General features: G+C 36.9%; 1 protein-coding gene across 30 annotated transcripts in view; it reads right to left on the bottom strand.

Moving 5' to 3' along the window:
- NRXN1 (neurexin 1) overlaps positions 1-22,210 on the bottom strand; it is a 709,571-nt gene that overhangs the window by 350,319 nt on the left and 337,042 nt on the right. For all 30 annotated transcript variants that reach the window (XM_072035416.1, XM_072035414.1, XM_072035413.1 and 27 more), the window contains 2 exons: positions 8,780-8,953; positions 2,977-3,096 (listed from right to left, as the gene is read on the bottom strand). In XM_072035416.1, coding sequence (XP_071891517.1) covers positions 2,977-3,096; positions 8,780-8,953 — 294 coding nt within the window. The remainder of the gene's footprint in view (positions 1-2,976; positions 3,097-8,779; positions 8,954-22,210) is intronic.

Raw genomic sequence — 22,210 nt, 5'->3', positions numbered from 1 at the left:
CTATACTATCTCCACAGGTTCCCTTTTCTTTCAGCCATTTTGTCACTGAAATTTCTACTCTAATACATTCACTAAGAACTGGTGGAACAAAATAGTGGGGAGGAATGGCGGATTAACACTGGATGAAGACCAAACTCCTACCCAAATGCTTGCTCATTCCCCCTGCTCTGACGGTGGTGTTGCCTCTGCTGTTTCTCTTTTCATTCTCTCCTCCTGTCTAGTGTTTTTGACCATTCTATCTATGTTTTCCAAGAGGTGCCATAGTGTGGCTGAGGTGCTGGGCTGTGCCTTGTGGTGAGTCTGTTGGAAGTGGCTGGAACCAGCCATGTCTGGCACGGGGCAGCCCCAACCTTTCCTGATAGAGTCACCTGCTGCCAGCATCCAGACATGGACACTCGATACAGGAGGATGCAATTCTCCATAAGTCAGTTACATTTTAACTATTTCTTTTATGATATGTGACACTTATTTTTAAACGGTCAATTTTTGCTTCTGTTAAAACAAAATCAACACCTATAATATTTTGATGTCACTAGTAGTCCATTTTACATAAGCCTAAAAATATAAATTGGTACATTCAAATGTTAAGGCAGTCTGTCTATGTAAGAATACTGTATTGCTGTAACAATACTGGGTTAGGTTTCAGTGTCTGTCAATTAACGTTGCTCCATGCATGATTGGCAATGGAATTGTGTCACTGCTGAGGAACATCCTTCAATTGTTCACAAGGGGCTGTGTTTTTCAGCAGCAAGCAGGTACTACTACTCCAGACCTGTCACTGAAAACACCTCACTGGACGCAAAAGGAATTGGGCTTATTTCAGTGCTGTAAAACTTCAGCCTGTGTTTTGTAGCCTATGCAATTTACTAAAAACTGTAGTAACCCTTCTTCATTGCTCTTTCCATTTTACTCTTCCCAAACAAAGCAGAGAGCAGTCTAGGAACATACATATGACATTGAGATTATAAAACCATATTTTTTCTTAATTTTCCTCCCTGTATATATATATATACATATATACATATAATTACAAAAAAAAAAAAAAAATCTCTCATTAGATTTGCTTGGTAGAGTTTTGGAATGTAAACTAATCTAAGGAGTCAAGATAAAGCAGAAGATAGATGAATTATAGTTACCAGACCCTGCATCCATATCTAGGATAATGGATCTAGGATGCACAAAGCATCCATATCTAGGATAAATTTATATTTCATGTTTGTGACAGAACATTACAAAATTACTTTGGGGGAAAAAAAAAGAAAAAAAGTAACCTTTTTTTTTTTTTTTTTTTGCAGTCATGTGCTAAAGATACTCCTCTACCAGCATCAAAAATAGTATACTGAAAGTTATCTGATAGTGTACAGTGTCATCCACATTACTGTATGAATGAGCCTTCACTGACAGGTGAATATTTATCTTTCTTATGTAAGTTCTTAAATTTCTTGAAAAAAAAAATAATTACAGAATATTCCAGGGTTCAGACATCAGTTACTATTAACACAAACTTATAAACAGATTTTTTGCATTGCTAGATGTGAAATATACAATTTCTTATTCATAGCTTTTAGTTACTTTTGAAAGAAATCAGAGGTCACAAAAGAACAGAAATAATGACGTTTAAAAAATAGAAGCACAATTTTTCTACTGTATTATATAGGACACTAAAATCTTTATAAATACATGCTTAGAAGTATAACTAATTATATTATTGGAAGTGCAAACCCAATAAACACAAAACTTTGGTCAAATTTTCTAAAGTTTTTTTCATTTATAAAGAAACAGATTATCAATTATAAATATAGATTTTATCAATTATAAATATAGATTTTCAATTATAAAGAAACAGAGTGACATGTTTTTCGTGTAGTTTTTAAAAGGTGATCAAGAGTAGAAAAGTGGAACTTGCATGAGAATCATTTTTTTTTTTCAGATTTTGCATGTAACTAATTTTTTAGCCTTTTATTGGATATAATTTGAGCCAAAATCTCATGAGATGTTAGCTATTTTCTTATTTAAGAGTTTGACCACAAAGATGCACCTTGCTGGAGACTGGAGAATCAGAACAAGACACAGAAATGCAAACTGCTTGAATAGATAGTTATACAAACACTTCCTATCATCAGACATTCATTTGGAGACATGTATACAAATAAAAATGCCTACACTTAAAGAAATTCCCTTTTCATATGGATACAAATACATGTAGCATAAGGATATTTCAAATGACCTGCATTAAAAAGAAAAATCGTTAGTTTTCTTTAGTTACCATGGACCATCATGGCTCTTGCATTATTGCTCCACTTTCAGCTCTGCATAATTCTATTTTGATCAGTAAAACTAGATTGGAATAAAACTAGATTATGACATTGGTGAATCAGGACCTTATTTATGACACATTTAAGATTTTCCTGAAAGACCAGATGGTTGGTGTACATTATGTAGTTTTATTGAGATGAAATTTAAAAAAACTAAAATACTCAGCATGCTTTTATTATTGGAATGCTTAGTGTGTCACCTAAAGAAATCAACAAAGGGAGATAATAAGCCTTGTCAACTGTTTCACAGTAATTACAGCCCTCATGATATAATGCAAGAAAATTGCAATATAGCTTAAGATAATAAAAAGGTTTTTTTTTTTGTTTTTTTTTTTTTTGTTTTTTTTCCAGTCAGAAAAGAAAATATATTTGTAACTTTTATGCAAGAAAGGGCTTATTTCAATCAGGTAACCATCAGTATATTAGACATACAATCAAGTATAATAAAACCAAATTCTGTCAGTGTTCCATACAGAACATTGCCCAAATTTTAAACTGTATATTTTAGCTATGTTCTTCACACAAGCCTTACAGATTTTCACAAGGTTTGCCAGTCCATTTAAACATCATATATTAAAGTATGATAAAGCTAAAGACACTTGCTTCAAATATTGCCTTAGAGCTCTAGAGCTTTCAGATCAGCACATTTTAGTGTACTTACGGTCATTGCATAATGGTCCGCTAAAGGAGGTCATGCTACAATCACAGCTGAATCCATCCCACTGCTGCAAGCACACTCCCTGGTTTGCACATGAATCCTCTTGGCATGTTGTGCTTGGGCCTGATGAGAACATACAAAAAAGGACTTGCACTTTGCTTTCCAAATAAATGTATTTCTCACTGGATCACATTAACTAGTTGCCAACATCTCAAATCAAATGAGCAAAGAGTTACCAAGGAAAACACACATAAACTTGCTGTTTTGTGTTTTTTTGTTTCTTTGTTTTTGTAGCAGCATGTAATATTAAAAGGACGTTTTTGCTTTAGTTCTATGACTTATATGTCATAAACACATAAAAATGCAAGAACTGAAGCAGCTATATTCCAGGTACAGTGGGGATGTTAGCTTTATTGTGAGTTCTTTGTCATTCTCATCTCAGGCCATTAACTGGCTAAACGTTTTCTAAAAACTTCAGTATTATTTTTCCTGTAAATACATTTCAACCAGCAAAGTCAGATGCCAGAGAAAGCAAAGTTCTGGGAGATGAAACTAAAGATTCAAACATAAGGTAAACCCAAACCAAACCAAAACAAGAAATTAATAAAATGAAGCTATGTTATACAGTGCTTTCAATCCCAGATATTGTTTTAAATTATTTAGGTCTGAAATAAAGAGAAGTTTGGCATTCTTTGGCATGAATGTTGGCAAGTACTGATTCACATGCTTCAGGGATCCCATGCAGATTCCTTTTTTTAAAGGGAAATGGAGAAAATCAGATTACTAATGAACTGGCATGCCGAAATGTGATATACACATGAAAAACAAACTACTCTATTTCTAGAGAATCATAACTAGACTACTGAAATATAAAGAAATTTTTAAAAGTATGATCAAAGCACTAAAGCAGTCACTATACAAAACATATTCAAGACTGAAAGCCTTTATGCAAACTATGCTGGAAAATGAAGGTTCATGTAGCACATTGTTTTAGAGGTGTGAAAGACACAATCTGAAATAAAATAACACACTTTAGTTCTGAAATGTACAGAGCATTTATTGCAGTAATCCAACTGTGCATTGGGGGTTTCAGTCTTGTTGAATACACACAGGGCTATCTACCTTGCAAATCAGCTTTCATCAATGCAACTTTGTCAGCAAAATAAAAAAGCAAAATATATTAAATGTTAGTAAGCAATATTGAAATGGCAGCAAACACAGAAAAAACATTCAGAATAAAGTGCATGCTGCTGTTAAAGAGAGAAAGAAATGCCATATAATGCAAACAAATTAATGCTAATAGCCATAAATCTTCAGGCAAGCCAAAATAAGAAAGCAGTAATTTGCCAGTATTTTACTACAAATATAATGGTTAATTGAGCTGATGACATGTAATGAAGGAAAATTAAAAGTTTTTTTTTTCCTTTTTTTTTTTTTTTCTCTCCTTGGATAGATATGAATGCATTAGCAGAATAAATGCATGGCTGAATCCTGACTAGCCATTTGTCATGTTGAGATACACCGAATTCAAGAATAATTAGCACTGTCATCCTCTCTGGTCTTTCTTTGTCTAGCCCTTTCTTCATGAATGGTGAATGAAAACTGAAATACAGATCATGAACTACTGGTTTCTGTATGCTCACACATACATTTCACACTGACTCTTGACATTACAATGAAAAATTTTGGTCTAGGATTATAAAATACTCCTACATTGTTTTGGGGAAGATACATCTATATCCATTTGAAACTCCTACTTCCAGTTACTGATGATGAGGTAAAACTCTCCCAAATATCATATAAATCTCCTAAATCATTCTGAAGGAAGATATCCACTTATCCTTCTTTCATATTACAGCTTCTTCAAAGATCTCAGTGCAGAATTTTCATTTGATTTGACGTTATTTTAGAAAAATCCAAACCTGTGTGGCTTAAGTCAGCTCAATGGCCACTTGCTTTAAATGAGGCCCTGCTTGAGCGCACCACTGAACCAGCACTTTAACAGTCACCACTGTGATTAAGATTGGACAGCATATGCAACATTACTTTTCAGGCAAAACTACTTTGTTATATTTTTCTGCTTTTCAAATAGCAATAACAGTATCCATAACACATTGACTGCAGTATGCAGTCATAAGATGGTGACTTCCCTTTCTTAGGAGTTTTGAGCCCAGAAGTTTAAACATTTGGGCATTACATCACCCTTTCCTGAGCTGGGGATTATAATGACAGAATCCCATAGCTGACAAGACACTTACATTTTTTTCTCACCAGATTCTGCTACTCGGAAACTTTACAAAGATGAAGTGAAAATATCTGTAGGTGTTTAAAATGTTATATATTCATGCATTTATTTACACTTTAGTTATGCAATGTTAAGTTTCCTCATCATTTCAAAAGTAGAGCAAAAGTCACAAGGACTTAAAAGTATAAAAACTGCAGGACCCTGTAGACACATTGAAAGTGCATGTTAAAATATATGTATATGGAAAAAATACAGGTAAGATTTTGGTAAAAAGCAGGCTATCCTGCTTTTTAAAAATGGTTTTCTTAGCATTTTTGATTTACTTATAGTGGTCATTATTCAAAAATTGCCATCATGACTGGTTTTAATGTAAGATTTTTTTTATTTTTATTATTTTTTAATTACAGGAAGCTTTAAAAAAAAGGAATGGAAAAGGACATTTTAATGTTTACAGTACTATAATATTTATCATAACAAGTTTATATATTTATATATATATGTTACAGAACTAAACTATTTAGTAAATATTTTAATACACTCTTCTCAAGCACTCACCTTGTGATTCACATTCTATTTAAATATTCTAATTTATTCAGTATTCACTGCAGACTTTTTAATTGACTGAATTTGGTCTCTCATTTACATTTGTCTAATGTGAGGGCTTACAAGCTGTACATATTACACAAAAAAAAAAAAAAGTATTTCAGGTAGCATGTACAATCTTTTTCTATATATCACAAAATTAAGTTCCACATCTCACTACCAAGAATCTTCATATATGTTAAGAACTACTATGAACCTTTTAAATGTTCATTTAAGACATATTATATATGCACAAACATCCAAACAGTGCATTATTTTCCCAATATTTTAAAACTGTTCTTATATAATTCAGTATTTTCTATAATTCTGCTTTCCTTATAGTGTAAAGTACAATGGAGCTGACTACAGGAAAACAGGGCTGACACAGCCTGGCTCTGGGGTTTACTGTTAACAATTCAAAGAGCTAGTTAGCATATTTATATTTCTAGTTGTTGGTTTCTACCTATTCTATCCATTGAAAATGTGTCAACAAGGTGAATCCAGCCACATTTAAATTACATTCAACACTCAGTGACAGAGAACAGGTATCTATCTGTCTGTGGCTGAAATTTTGAAATGTAACCCTTACACCTTGGCAACAAAACCCTGTGTGTGGGCCTGCAAAAATATCCTAAAGAAAGAATTTTTAACATGCATTTATATTAGTAAAGTTACTGACAAATATGTCTTTTAAGAACAATGCCCTGATAAGATAAAATTAATTAGTCATGAAAATTAATCATGGCATCAAGCTTGACAGAAGAGAGATAAAGGCCTTTTTTTTTTTTTAAAGGGCTTTTTTTTTTTTTTTTTTTTTTTTTTTTACAGTGGAGAGGTGTGGAATTCAATCTCTTGTGAGTCTGAAGAGCATCAAATCTAAGCGTCTCACTTCTCAGTCTGAAGTATTAACAAAGTGCACACTGTCTATGGGATGACGGTTAGAGTTAGATGATTTTTAGGTCCCCTCCAATCTAATCTATTCTATGGTTTTATGATTCAATGACATATACCCTAGTACAGTCAGCTGTCTTTTGGACTGAGAGTGATGGCTTATGCTTTTTTTTTTTTGAAATTATTTCTGCTACTCTGTGTGTCCTTAGATCTTTGGACCCAACAACTCAGAACTTACAGACTACACATCTCATTGCAGCGTGAGATGCAAAACTGCTCAGCTCTAAGGATGGAGATAGTCTTGTATGTACACAGCAGCACAACTCTTGAGGCATATAACAGATTTATAGAAGACAGCTAAATTTGCAGGTGACTTTAATAGTATTTTAGGTGTCAGAATATTTTCTATATATCTGATCCACAGTCTTCAGATAAGAGACCAACACATGGGTCAGACAGGGGAAGACATGCAGTAAACGAGTAAAGTGGAAGGGTTGCAAGTTGTTAAAAGTTTTTTAAACAGAAAGGTTGGAAGAGGTTATTTCACTCAATGCTACTGAAGATTTTTTTCTGTGGGAAAAACTTTTGACAGGGCAGATCTCTGAGAGGCAGTTGGCTCATCTGGTTTAACCATTCTGTTTGTATAAGATAATTTTGGTGTCAGAAAAAGCTCCACCAAAGAGAACAATATTTGTACTGATTTTATTAAATGCTTGGTAGCTTTATTAAATTCACTGATAGCTGAGTTGTGCCACTGCTTTAAAAGGTGAGCTTGCATTCTAGGCCTATGGCAATATTTCTTTGAACTACATAAAATTCATTTAGAAAATCACATTATTTCAAAAGAAGCTATGAAATGCATAATGGATTTAAAGTGTACTTTGACTCTTTAAAAGGATGGTACAGGCATGGAACTTACTCACATCATTCAGAAAGTAGAATCTAATTTTCCAAACTCAGTGCAAACTGATTTATACATATTTTTCAATTGCTGATAGAAATACAGACACTAAAGATGCAGAAAAATAAGTTATGAAATGTGCATATATCTATGTTCTATCAATAGAACTTATACTGGCAACTAAAGGTAACAAGTAAAGAATGAGCAAGTTCCACCTTTACAAACTAACTGTAGGGACAGCAGAAGGTAAAATTTATCTGCCAGAAAGTTTTGTCTGGTAAAGCTTGAGGAAATCTCACCCAGCCCTGTTTGGACAGTCTAAAATGTCTGTTTACAAACTTAATCAACTTGACACCAAACTCATCAAGATTCTAAATTCAAATTCTACTATATCATTTACACATATTCTGTCCAAAGAAGATGGGCACCTGAGAGAGGAGAGAGGTGTAAAAATAATGAACAGACACACAAAATTCAGAATTATGTGAATAAAATACCTATGTGGGGACAGAGAATTGATTTAAATTATTTCATAAAGAAAAGTAAAATAATGTGGAATTAAAAGACAAGATGAAAAGTTGATTGATTGATACCTCTAGTTTACAAATACACCTCTTCTAATTCTGTCCTGACATATTCCACAATAGTTCAGTTGTGTCAAAATGTGGAATAAAACATATTTGACTATTAGTGACTTCAGATAGGAAGATTCATGACAATGCAAATTTCAGGGTTAAGCAAAAATAGAGAAAGTAGATTGATCTTCAAGAGTATCATATATTAGCTTTGAATTAATAAATACAAAAAGTCTACTTTGAAAGTGTGTTTATAAAGGACTCCATTGAAGCTATATGTTATTATTTCTATCATAGATTAAAATACATTGTAGAGTAAGTAAAATACATGCAAAATATCTAGCCACTGGAGAGGGATGGAACCTACATTTAACATTTAAGAAGTTATTCATGTTCTCAGATCAATCTGTGCTGTAGAACAGGTATAGATGTACTTGTTCTCCGTAATACTAACAGAAACACAAGCTTTATATAAGAAAGGGTAAAACAGGGTAAATTACAAGCAGGTAAGATATTGCCTTTCCATGTGCATAGTGTACATATCAACAAAACTCGGGAGCGTTAGCACAATACTTGCACAATGATGTAAAAAGACAGCAGCATATTCAGTACCTTCACACCCTCTTTCTATTTGCCCATTGCAGAAGAGAGCATCTGAGATGAGATCAGGCAGCCGTCCATTCAAGTCAACTGATGCAAGACAGCCTTGAAATCCCTCTTTTGCATGCACCAGCTTTGGCAAGGACTTATACATTTCTTTGGCCACTCCTCCAATATACAAATCACCTGTTAAGCAGAAATAAGTATTAGCCACAGGGGAAAAAAAAAAAAAAAGAGAGAGAGAGAGAGAGAGAGAGAGATGTAGAATTTTTGACCTGCACGATCTTCAAAAAACACTCTTCAAAATTTTTCTGAGATCTCTATAAACTTTCAGATTTTGTAGTACTTGCTCCCTACTTTGCTTCAAGATAATTTAATTCAGCAGTTTTCTGGATTCTGTGAAAGCTACCTGTGTACCTCATATTTGTATGACTTGTATGTAAGACATTGTAAGACATGTTATCTATGTGCCAACTCTCATATACAGGAAACACTGATCTGTTTCACAGCTGCAGATTTAGTCACAGAATCTCCTTCTAGAAACGCGTTTAGCACTGACACATATTGCATTCATATTCAGAAAACCAGACCCCAGATCATCCTGATTATGGATCCAGAACACCCTAAGTGTTCTTAAGGCAATAAGTGGAGCACTGAGATTGACCTAAAGCACACTACCCATTTAAAAGCAGGCCAACAAAAACAGGTTTAGAGATACATCTGAGGAACTTTGGAATACCACTGTTAAGCAGCAAAATGACTGATCCTCCCCTCCTAAATGTGTACCCTGTATTAGTCATGTGGGATCAGGGGTGGTTAGATGCCTTTAAAATGCCAGTTTGCCCACTGAGAATTGTATTACCAAAAGTACTTCTGATGGCTAACATATAAACAACTCTTTGTTGAACCTTAAGCAACTTAGGGCTGCAATCTGGTGCTTTCCTTCCTTTGAGTAATTCATAATTCTGAGAGATAGATATCCATTCTTTGAATGGATGTAACTATAACTTTTAAACACAGAGGAGGGGACACTTTGTTTTGAAACAATTTATGCTGTGCCTTTCTTCAACACATTTTGCATTTCTGGCAGGCAGAACACTGATCCTCTACTTTTCAAGCCAACATAACTATGGTTTCCAACATCTTGCATGAATTTACTGTCCCATTCTCTTATCTCCTAAATCAGAAAAAAAAAGCAGCTCTCTGCAAGATTGGTGGAAGTGCTCTGAGCATGCCTATAGGCAAGCCCCATTGGATAGATAGGAAAAGAACAAATGAGCTTCTGAGAAGCGTTGAACCCGTTGAAGGAACGTTCTTATGGGAGCATCCAACTCTCAAGCATCAACTAGGGACAAAACTCTTACTCCATCTATGTATTAAATTCTCTCTAATCATGATTTGCATAATTTTTCAACAGACTATCTGACTATACATTATTGTCCACATTGCGCTTTCCAGCAAGCTCCCCAGTCTGGATGATTTTGGAGCCAAGGCTGTACCATTCTTTGGATGTACCAAAGAATATTTCTGAGTCACCTCAAATGTAAAATTATTCATTTTCAATATTGTTCCTTTCCAATACATTTACAAAGACTGGTAGGCAGATATAACAACAGGATGTAGAATGTCCCAGCTATCATCATTAGCTATGTAGCTAATTTTAATCTCCCTCTTATCAGTATAAACTGCAGTCACGCCTTTTCCTGGTTCTGCTGGCATACTCCTTTGTTTGCAAGTGAGTGATCTTCAAGGCTGTTTGTAATGGCTTACATGTTGCATGCAAGGAACTGGCCTGAATCAAACAAATGCAATCAGACTGTGAAAAAAATTTAGTCAGTGCATACCAGCCCTACAACTCAACTGTATTTGAATTAGTGGAGCCAAAAAGCTTAGGAATATGCATATTATTAATCTTATAACATATTCAACAAAAAATCTTAGCGATCGTTATGTCATAATATAATACGAAACCTCAAGCTTTCCCCTTTCACATAGATTATATGAAAAATAAGATATTGCTTTCCTCTAGAGTTTTAAGGTATAGCATAAATCTCAGAAACATGGTATTAGGCATAAAAGATTAATATATGGTGATCCATATGTTCCCACAAATGGGACATAATTCATTCACAGTAAAAAAAAAAAAAAAAAAAAAAAAAAAAAAAAAAAAAAACCACTTCAGTACTTTTCAACCATCTGTACTGGAAACAGGATAAAATTTCCTGCCCCATCATAAAGGGTTTTTTTAATCTTTTCCTCAGGTGGAACATTTAGAAAGTAAACCCTCACAGGTTTCCTGAAGTTCTGTTTCTTTCAGTCATTGTGAGCTCTGAATATAGAGATAATTCATCTCAACTGATTGCAATAGACTAAAAAGAAGGAAACTCCAGAGAACAATACAAAGAAATTCATACCTATGCTGAAAGGATCAGATTTCTTCTCCTTGAAGTATGTGCATTTTTTTTTTTTTTAAAGCTCTCAACATGCGTACTGTCCAAACAAACATTTTTATTCTTTGATCAATTAAACCTTTAAAACTGCAAACTTTCAAATTGATCTCCTGCTCATTCCTAAGATACTTCCCTCCAGCATATTGAGATTGATATATACACTAATATAGCAATTGTCACTTTTGATGAATGAGAAGAAAAAGTTCTGCCACTGTGGAAGCACATGAGGATGAACTCAGAACATTCATTCTTGAAAATATAACAATGGAATATTATCAACTAGGTATCATATGCACAGCATGACACATTATTATAGAATCATAGAATTACAGTCATAGAATGTTTTGGATTGGAAGGGACTGTAATGATCATTTAGTTCCAATCCGCCTGCCATGGGCAGGAACACCTCCCACTAGACCCGGTTGCTCAATGCCCCATCCAACCTTGCCTTGAGCACTTCCAGGGATGGGGTATCCAAGACTTCTCTGGGCAACTGGTTCCAGTGCCTCACCATCCTCCTAGTAAAGAATTTCTTCCTTACATCTATTCTACATCTACTTTCTTCCAGTTTAATGCCATTGTCCCATGTCCTAATAATACATGCTTTGATAAAGAGTTCCCCTCCAGCTTTCTTTTAGGACCTCTTTAGATACTGGGAGGCCAATATCTCTATTGGGAGACCTCTCCTCCAGACACAACCCCCACTCTCTCATCCTGTCTTCAAAGGAGAGGTCCTCAAGCCTTTTGATCATCCTTGTGGCCCTCCTCTGTACTTGTTCTAACACATATATATCCTTCTTGTGCTGGGGGCCCCAGAGCTGAACACAGTACTCTAGGTGGTGTCTCATGAGAGCAAAGTAGAGGGGGAGAATCACCTCCCTCAACCTGCTGGTCATGCTTTTTTTGATGCAGCCTAGGATAAAATTGTCTTTTTGGGCTGCAACACACTTTGCAGGCTTCTCATGAACTAACATCCCCAGGTCTTCCTCCTTAGGGCTGCTCTCAATCCCTTCTCCACACACCCTGTATTTGTATTTGGGATTGCCCTGATCCAGGTGCAGAAACCTTGCACTTGTCCTTTTTGAACTTCATAGAAACATAGAAACACAAGGTTGGAAAGGACCTACAAGATCATCTAGTCCAACCATCCTCCTATCACCAATACTACCCACTAAGCTACCAAATCATATGGTGTAGCACCTTGTCCAGGCGCTTCTTGAACACTGCGAGGGACGGTGACTCCACCACCTCCCTGGGCAAGCTGTTCCAGTGCCTGACCACTCTTTGAGAGAAAAAGCTTTTTCCTGATATCTAATCTAAATCTCCCCAGGTGCAACTTGTCCTCGAGTCCTATCATTAGTTATCTGAGAGAAGAGGCTGACCTCCTCCTCATCACAACCTTCCTTCAGGAAGCTGTAGAGTGCAATGACGTCTCTCCTGAGCCTCCTCTTCTCCAGACTAAACAACCCCAGCTCCCTCAGCCGCTCCTCATAAGACTCATGCTCCAGACCGCTCACCAGTTTTGTCGCCCTTCTCTGGGCACGTTGCAGGGCCTCGATGTCCTTCGTGTAGTAACAGGCCCAAAGCTGAATACAGTACTTGAGGTGCAGCCTCATCAGAGCTGAGTACAGGGGGACAATCACCTCCCTACTCCTGCTGGCTACGCTATTTCTAATACAGGCCAGGATGCCATTGGCCTTCTTGGCCATCTGGGCGCACGGCAGACTCATGTTCAGCCAAGCATCGATCAACACTTCCACGTCCCTTTACCCTTCACAGTCCCCCATGAGAATGAGTGCTGGTGATCATGTAACTATTGCAAGCTGCTCATAGAATGCCTCATCCATCTCTTCATCCTGATTAGGCGATCTATAACTGACCCCCACCAAAATGTCACCCCTACAGGCCTTTCCCCTGATCCTTATCCATAGACACTCAACTTTATCATTCCCAACTGGAGGCTCTTCAACATCAAAACACTCTTTAATATAAAGAGCCACACCACCACTCTTCCTTCCTTGTCAATCCCTTCTGAAGAGCTTGTAGCCATCCATCACAGTTCTCCAGTTGCGGGAGTGATCCCACCATGTTTCAGTTACTCCGAATAGGTTGTAGTTTGCCTGTTGCACAATCACTTCCAGCTCCTCCTGTTTGTTGCCCATGCTGCGTGCATTGGTGTAGATGCACTTCAGATGAGACACCTGCCTCACCCCAGCTTCATTGTTCCCCCAAGCACTTCTCTGGTGAGCCCTGTTTTATCCCCTTATCCCCTTCCCCTGTCATAGCTTAAAAAAAATATGTTTAAAGCTCTCTTGACGAGTCCTGCTAGCTCCTGCGCTAGGATTTGTTTCCCCCTTTGAGACAGGTGAGTTCCATCCATTGACAACAAACCAGGGGTCAAGTAAACTACCCCATGGTCAGAGAACCCAAAGTTCCTGTCTCGACCCAGCCTCTCATCCAATTATTCATCATCTGTGTTTTCCTAGTCCTCTCCGTATCCTTCACCTCCCCAGAAGTAACAGAATAAAACACAACTTGTGCTCCTGCTCCTTGAAATATTCACCCTAAACCACTGAAATCTCTCTTCACAGTTTGCAGGCTACTCTGAGAGATTTCATCATTGCTCGCCTGAACTACGAACAATGGGTAATAATAAGCAGGGTGAACCAGCTCTGGTAGTTTTCTAGTCACGTCCCTGACCCAGGCCCCAGGTAGGCAGCACACTTCCCTATGTCTTGGGTCTGGTCTGAAAATGGAGCCCTCCGTTCCTTTGAGAAGGGAGTCGCCTACCACAACCACATTTCTTTCCTTCCTGGCAAAGGCAGTCTGCATGTGTGGACTTGACTGTCTCATCCTTGGTAACGTCTTTGGGAAGCCTTCCCCAAACCTATTGCTTAGGGGGACCTGGGGATGTGAGGGAAGCAGAGGGGGGCTTCGCCCACAATGCTGAGCAGGGACCTTCTCCCAATCCTCACCCCTCAGATCCCCCTCCTTTGCCTGACAGGGACAGGGCAGGGGGTCCAGCACCAGCTGTGGGGTATCTCCCTGGCACCTTTCTCTCTAGCACACCAGGGAGCTACTCCACCAGTCAATCTCCCACTCACAGTCCCTGACGGCCCTCAGTCTCTCAACCTCCTCTTTCAGCCTTGGTGATATGCTGAGCAGACCTTCCACCTGCTCACACCTCACACAGTTGCATACCTGTCCTCCGGCAGCAGCAGGCTCTGGCACCCCCTGCAGCCAGAGACCTGCACAGCCACAGCTCTGGACAGCCTCTCCCTTTGGGTCGCCACAGTCCTTTCGGGGCAAGCTCTCCGCCTGGGAGAGACCATGGCAAAAACTGCGGTCACGCAAACGGCCAGGAGATAGGGTGGACTCGAAATGGAGGAGGGACAGAACCCTGTGCCTCGCCGCACGAGGCAGCACACCCACCTCTGCAGCACGCCGTGGGATGGTTCTCGCCGCCCGCCCGGGGGCTTTTTCTATGCAGAGGGCGGGGGCGCAGCGCCCAGTCCCGCAAGCGCCGGCGGCTGCGGCTGTGCCGGCTCCGAGGCGGCTGGCCTCGGCTACTGCAAGCTCTGTGACACCACACAGCTTGGTGTGTCTTTTTTTTTTTCCCCATAACTTTCCTGACTTTCCTTCATTTATAAAGGAAAATAGCCAATTTATATAAAATACGTTAACTGACATAAACAAAGATAGTGAAGAAAAGCATGAGGGAGTGGAATGCACCAGAAATTCTTTCTGACCTCCAGAGAAGCTTCAGATTTGCTGGAGTATCTTCAAACTTTATTTGAGAGCAGATAGATACTCTTTAATCCCACAACTCTTCTTATTTATATGAGGAGTCATTACCTAGAACTATCCCCTTTCATTTAGTGAAGGAAGATCATTTCCTCTCTTCATTGTTTTCTAAGGACAAAAATAAACCCTATGCTACACTGTTTCTCACTGGTTTGAATATTGTGTGCCAGAGGAATCACCTGGAAGGCAAAACCCTCAGAGCTGCATATACAAACCATGGTAATAATAGTGCTGGTCTGTTACATCATAAACTCTGACTGAGAAGAGTCCAGCATGCTTTATCTATCTATCTATCTATCTATCTATCTATCTATCTATCTATCTTCACAGGTAGTGCTGAACCTCACTGATACCTACAGGAGCTATCCTATTTACACCTCTCTTTTCTGATTTAGAGGTGATTTTTGCATTGAGGAATATGTGAAATTAACACAGAAGTGATTTGCTAGTTCATAAATGAACTCAGGTTGTCAATGTAGTCATTACTGGAATCACAGTTATGCAAAAAAAAAAAAAGTAGAGAACACCATGAGTCACACAACTGTTGGTAAAACAAATGCTGCCAAATTCTTCTGTAATAACTTTTTTTTTTTTTTTATGACAAGTATCAAATTTCTTAAGAATAAGATCCTTGCTAATGCTAAAATAAAGAAATGTAAAATAAAGTTTGAAGATGCTGTTCTAGATACTTATTTTCTGAATAAGTACAGAAGTAACGTTATCTGGCAGTACTGACATTGCTGACAGGTCACTCCATAAACTTTTCTCCTTTTCTGAGTTGTGTCCCAACCCAACAATTCTTACAGGATATGCCCTAATGGGCAAAACCAATTTGTTTAATTTAAGGACTACAATTGCCTTGCAGCAATGGGAAAGGGAATTATTAGCCACATGGAATGTATAAATCCAACACTCTCCAAAAGTGGACTTTTTCTTCTTGTACAGTTGTATTCAACTGTACTTCCAGCCATTCTCTTCATTTCTTTTCTTTCATTATATTTTTTTTCTGTCTTGTTTCTAATGTTACATTGTACAAAATCACTATTATTTCTAGGAATGAGAATGCTTCTGCACTGTACTGGAAAGTGATAGTCCTGGCATAACATGTTGGGTTCTGAAAGCACAACATGCATTTCTGACATTCCTTTATATGACATACAAAAATACAAAGGAGTATCTGGCTGTGGTAAGGCTGAAGTGTCAGGCAAGCTTTTCTCTAAATATGCTATTTCAAAATGATCAAGCATGTAACAGCTTCTTCCCTGAGGCAGGCAAAGAGGATTGAAGATTGCAAAGACTGAGAAATACTAAAGGGGAAGCATAATCTTGAAAGAAAAAAAGTGCTTGCTTGCTTCAAGTTCTGCACAAAGCAGATGATTTGGTGTTACAAGATCAATTAAAATTGCTTTGTAGTGCCTTCTTTAGTTGCACAATTAATTACCGGGTGGGTGTCAATACAAGAAGACCTAGCTTATGGTATTTTTGAGTAAGCTGAAGGGTGCAAGTAAATCACTCTTGCACAACCTGAATACACACTGATTTAAACACAATAAAGAAGTAACATCCCAATTTTGAATCAAGGGATGTTGTCTCAGATGCAAATGCCAGATAGGTAGCTAGATCCCAGATGACTTTGACAGTCAATGCCTATATATGCAATGCCTATGCAAATAGGAGCCTATTTGTCTTTAATGGCCTTTTCCCAAATCTGACATACAAAAACACCTACCACTTACTTGGTACAATAGGCAGAGCAGGATGGTGGCTTGGTTTTCAGATGTAGAGTTTCAACACTTTGAAAAGGGAATTAGGCATAGAAGCAGAAAGGATAGGGAATTGCTTTTACAGTCAGAGTGGGTATACTTCTCTATCCTTATCTACAAACAACACCAACATGAAAAACACTCAAAACAAGAGTTCCATTAAACTTACCATTATTGAAAAAGGTCTAATAAAATTCAGAAGGATTTTTATGTTCAGAATAGATTATCTGACCAGGAAGAAAAAAAAAATAAATAAAAAATAGCTGTTCTTTTATGCATAAATAAAAAAGTCTGCTGTGATCATAACCCAAGTTATAAACTGAAGGACAGTTGACAAAGACTTAGATGATACATCCACACAGCTTCTGCAGCACATACGCTCCAGCATATGGCTTTTCAAATCTCCCTTTACAGTAGAGAATATGCACTTGCTGCACATTCACAGGACTGTTTGGTGCTAGAACCAAGCATTACTGATTTTCGTCTACCACTTGCAAGGCATTTGAAGGAAGACATGAACATGTATACTTAGTTCTTTATATTTACTTATTCACTCATCGAGTCCATTCTGTAGCTTCAGTATTGATTTGTGGTCAAATTCATTTTCTTTTGACATGTTTTTTGTTCATTTTGTTTGCATGTTTTTTGTTTTTGAAGTGGACTTTTCAAATATTTTCCTCTGGAATGATGAATTCTATCACTTCTAGACTCTCTTCCGTCAAAGAAGGGAAATGGTGGCTAATTTACTAGTCCAGGTTTTCCTGAGTTACCTGTCCTTCCAAACGCTTTGGGCAAAAGGTAGTTGTATGAAGTGACAGGTGGGAGATTTCTGTCTTCCACATTCCCTGTACTGATAACCAATTAAGGCAAAAGTAAGAAAATAATTCATGGATTAGGAAGTTTCTCCTTCAGGAAGGAAAACAGAAACTGATCTTTTCAGCCCGTTTCTACATTGCCTTCAGCATCGTTTCTGAATACCTTTTTAAAGGTATTAAAAAAAAATAAAAAAAATAATAAAAAAATTAAAGAAATCACAAGCACTGAAATGCTAACACTTCCCCCCTCTGCCCCCCCCCCTCCCCTAGTCATCCTTATAGGACATACTGTAGACCATATAGGACATACTGTAGTTATTTGTCTAGAGAATTAAATACTTCCTTCCTTGGCTGCTGTTGCTTATTCTTTTTACTCATTGTAGGCCCCCAATCCACACAGATGAAAAGACAGTGAAGACTAAGACAGATGATTAAGAAAGAGCTTGCAGAAGAGCTTGCAGAGCTTGATTTTTCATCAAGAAAAATTTCTCTTGTAAATAATTTCTACAGCAGTCCACACTGGAGATAGACCTGCTGCTTTACCTTTCTCCAAGTCTCCCAATCCCACCATGCAGTTTATATATCTGCATTTTCCACAACTGGTACGATTATGCATCTGTCTAGAAAGTTCTTCTCATGCTGTTGCTATGTTGCACACTATTTTACATATGTCAGACTCTGCGTGATGTGCACTTCTGCACTTCACCTCCTAGTTGCTCAGTTTTCACTCCTATTACACTTTTTGGTCCTATTTAATTTAGCTCAATTCTTATGCAAACATGCCAGATTAAAAAAAAAAAAAAAAAGAGGTAAGTAAAGCTGTATGATAGAACTGTATGATAGAAAAGGGGTGGAGGTGGAGGATGAGGGCAACAACAATGTCCTTGGCAGCTGAGTTTTTGATAGACAACAGCAGAGACACAAAAGGTATATGATTATGTATGAACATTTCCCAAAATTTTTCCATGTTAAAATTCACCATTACCCTAGAAGGCATCACTCCCTTTCTCAAATTACATGTAATCTCAAACACAAAACTGTTATACAAAAACATTTTGCCTTTTCTCAACAGTAAGAATTCTGATTCCCAGTCACTTTATTTTTTTTTGTCCCAACCTCCACCCCTACATACTCCTTTTTTTTTATTTTTTATTTTAATTTTCTTTATCAAAATAAAGGCACTGGGACTGAAAAAAAGATTAAACGGATTTAAAACTGAAACAGTCTGCTTGTCCAATGGACTGTGAGGAAAGTTGGTGATGCATGTGAAACAGTAAATAATTAAATCTAATTGCCATATAAATGTGCGTGGTAATCCATCTCCCACAGAACTGATGCTATATCAATTACATCGTATATGAGGAGGATGGTTGTGGTAGAAAGGTGAGGCATTCAAGCACATCAAATGTCCTTCATTTCTTTCCTGTTCTGACCATTTTTCTATATTGAATACATCTGAAAAAATAGACAAAATCTAATGAGGTGGGGATTTCCATGCCACAGTGTATTGGGATTTCCCTTCCTACAGTTATCTTTCTGAAATCATTTATTCACTCTCTATTTCAATAGCCAACACATGTTGTTAGGCAGAGTTTGTTTTCAAAATAGTGAAGAATTCTTCTTTCTAACAGGTAACCTGGTCCTCAGCAACATCTACAAAACTCTTCCCTTAGCTATTACTTCAGGCAGGATTCTCCACATAAAGCTACAAGGAAGCCGACAGAGGTTAAATATGGTCTCATTTTGAAGGTAGGTTTGCAGAGGCAAATATTTTATATTATATTACCATCCTCTTGATCCAGAAAATTACCTCCAGACTCTAAGGATATTGCATGAGACAGTTTTGTTTTGTTTTGTTTTGTTTTTCCAAAAATGGTCAGAATTCCCCAATTTATGGGGACCATACTATGCCTATGGTAGAACATTCTGAATACAAGTTTAGGGCAGGGAGGATACTAGGATTCAACAAATGTGCCCCAGAGAGACCCAGTATAGTACCTATGAATGCAGCTGGGGGACAGACAAAATTATCATTTTATCTGAGTTGAGACCATGATCTGATTACAACTTGCAGATAACAAAGGTGTCTTCCCACTTTGTCAGTGGGATGTATTTAAGATAAATATCTAGATTTTTTAGCATGTGTAGGATTATGTGTGTTTCCTACATTAACCTTAGCATAACTTTTGCTTCATATTCCAGAAGGGCTTGAAAGAAACTCCACAACCACCTATGGTAATTACATTCATGCTGAACAGCTGTAAGAACATAGGCAAATCTATGTATGTATGTTTGTAAGAAACAGGAAGAAGTGGCAGAAAGCAAAAAGTTTCTCTCACCATGGGGTGACCTGAGAGACTACTGCAATGTTTTTTACCTCACAGAACTCATCATATGCACCAGAGTATTTTTATTATTATTATAAATTATTTATTTAATCCAGAAGTACTGCAGTAGATTTTTCATTTCTTCCGATTTTATAATCTTGGAAATTTGGATACAATTTCTGAAAGTTTAGAATTATCAAAATTATTTACATAGCCTGGTAGAAAGCATAGCTGTTTTGAAGCAATATATGACAAGTTCCAAAGAAAGGCAGACAGGAATTTGCATTAGACCAAGTTGTCCAATTATATATTGTTAATCTGGCTGTATATATTTGCAACACAGGTTGCAAAGTCTAAAAGAACAGCTCTCAGTTTTAAGTCATATATTTTTCCTTCTGTACAGAGGCTGCTTTCTCAAACTACCAGGAAGACAGCAGCTGTCTGTATTCACTGTTGTCTACTCCAACAAGTCACATTAGGAAGATCTATTTACTGGTAACAGTATTCAGTATTTTGTATTTGAAACAGAATGTTTTTCTACATGAGGAGATCACAGCCACTGGCAAGGTCATTACAATTAACCCGTGCATGCTTGTTTGAGAAATTTAAGCACTAGCCTTTGTTCATTTAGTTCATTTAAACAAATCTGGGGTTATATATAAAATACTTATCTGTGCTTTTTAATAAAGCTTTGTTTCTTAGTTAATAAAAATATGAAGAACCACTGCCATTGAGAGAGGCCTAGTAATACACAAAGGAACATAAAACGCAGTAACAGTAAGAATGGGCTCAATATAAAACAATAGGAACAAATTGAAATTATTTCGAATTGAAATTGAAAATTTCAATTTGAAATAATTTCTATTTGAAATAATTTCAATTTGAAATAATTTGAAAAATTGAAATTATTTCAAATTCCATCACTGGAACAAGAAACCTGCTTTACGATCAAGACTAATTTAGCTCAGTTTTGCATGGTTTGAATAACCTACTTTGACAGGCAAATGAAACATCAAATGAATTAAATCACTATTATCAATCATCAACGCATAAGCCAGCCTAATAGATCTATTGATAATTTAGTAAATTACATAAGAAATTATTAAGGATGAATTAACTGCTGAGTGAGTCTTTACATATGTGGAAATATAATTCAGTGCGTTTATGAAACCACTGTGTTTATACCAGAAATTAATGTGATTACTTTTCTTTGAGAGGCTTCAGAACAGGCTGTTTTTATATTGCTGGACAAAAGGTCAAACAAAAAGGCAGATTTGTATAGCAATACCAGCCATATCTCACAAAAGTATAGAGGAAGCTGGAAGCCAGTGAAGGGCTACAGAAGTAAAGTAAAACAGACAACAATAGATCTGGAAAGGATTTTTAAATATAAGGATTTTTAAATATAAAGAAGTTGATTCTGACTTAGGCTGTAATATGAATAGTATCTTGGTGGGGGTGGACACAGTGATACAGTAGCACAGGAATAACATATTGTTTAAAATTGATTCTAGAAAAAAAAAAAAACATTTGGGAAAGCCATGTGAAAGAGAATAACGAAGTGTGAAAAGTTGAAAGTATCGTGCCAGTTCAGAAAAGCAGGTCTTAAAAATGTATGAAATGCTGTACAGGCATTAACATTAAACCAAAACTGTAGAGTTGGGAAGAAATTTTCTGTGATGGTAATTTTTGTTTTAAAAGAAAATACAGATAGCCCAAAATCTGAATTCAGATGACTGCAGTTCATTCTGGGTTATAAAGTATAGCTAAAAAGTTTGGAATAGGATGGGACACAGATGTACTGAAACTACAAATTTCCTAGAAAAGTGTGGAATATTTTACCTTTTCATCTCAATTTATAAATAAATGAAACGTACAAATATCCAAATTTTCACTGGGATAGTCATTCTGGGTGGATCTTCGTAGTTTTTTGTTTGTTTGCTTGTTTGTTTATTTTTGCATGTTTGCAATTTAAATGAAGTGGGTGAAAATTTATTATCTCAAAATGGTGCCCAGGGGAGAAGCAAAATGGAGATTAAACCCTAGTATGTAAGTGTATACAAAGTTATGCTTGAGGATGTTGCTCCTGCTCTTTGAAAGCAGCTTGTGTGCCTTCAAATATTTATCAAAAAAAAAAAAAAAGAAAAAAAGAAAAAAAAGAAAAAAAAATGCCAAAACTTCAATCTCCCACACTACAGCAAGAAAGTGTGGAGGCAGAAGAGACATTCCAGATTTTGTAATACCTACATAGCCCGAATGAAGGAGATGACTTTTATTTGGCAAT

The sequence above is a fragment of the Anas platyrhynchos genome, chromosome 3, assembly GCF_047663525.1.
Source record: "Anas platyrhynchos isolate ZD024472 breed Pekin duck chromosome 3, IASCAAS_PekinDuck_T2T, whole genome shotgun sequence".
NCBI classification, from domain to species: Eukaryota; Metazoa; Chordata; class Aves; order Anseriformes; family Anatidae; genus Anas; species Anas platyrhynchos.
The sequence above is the reverse complement of the archived record's forward strand: the minus strand, read 5'-3'. Positions and strand labels throughout refer to the sequence as shown.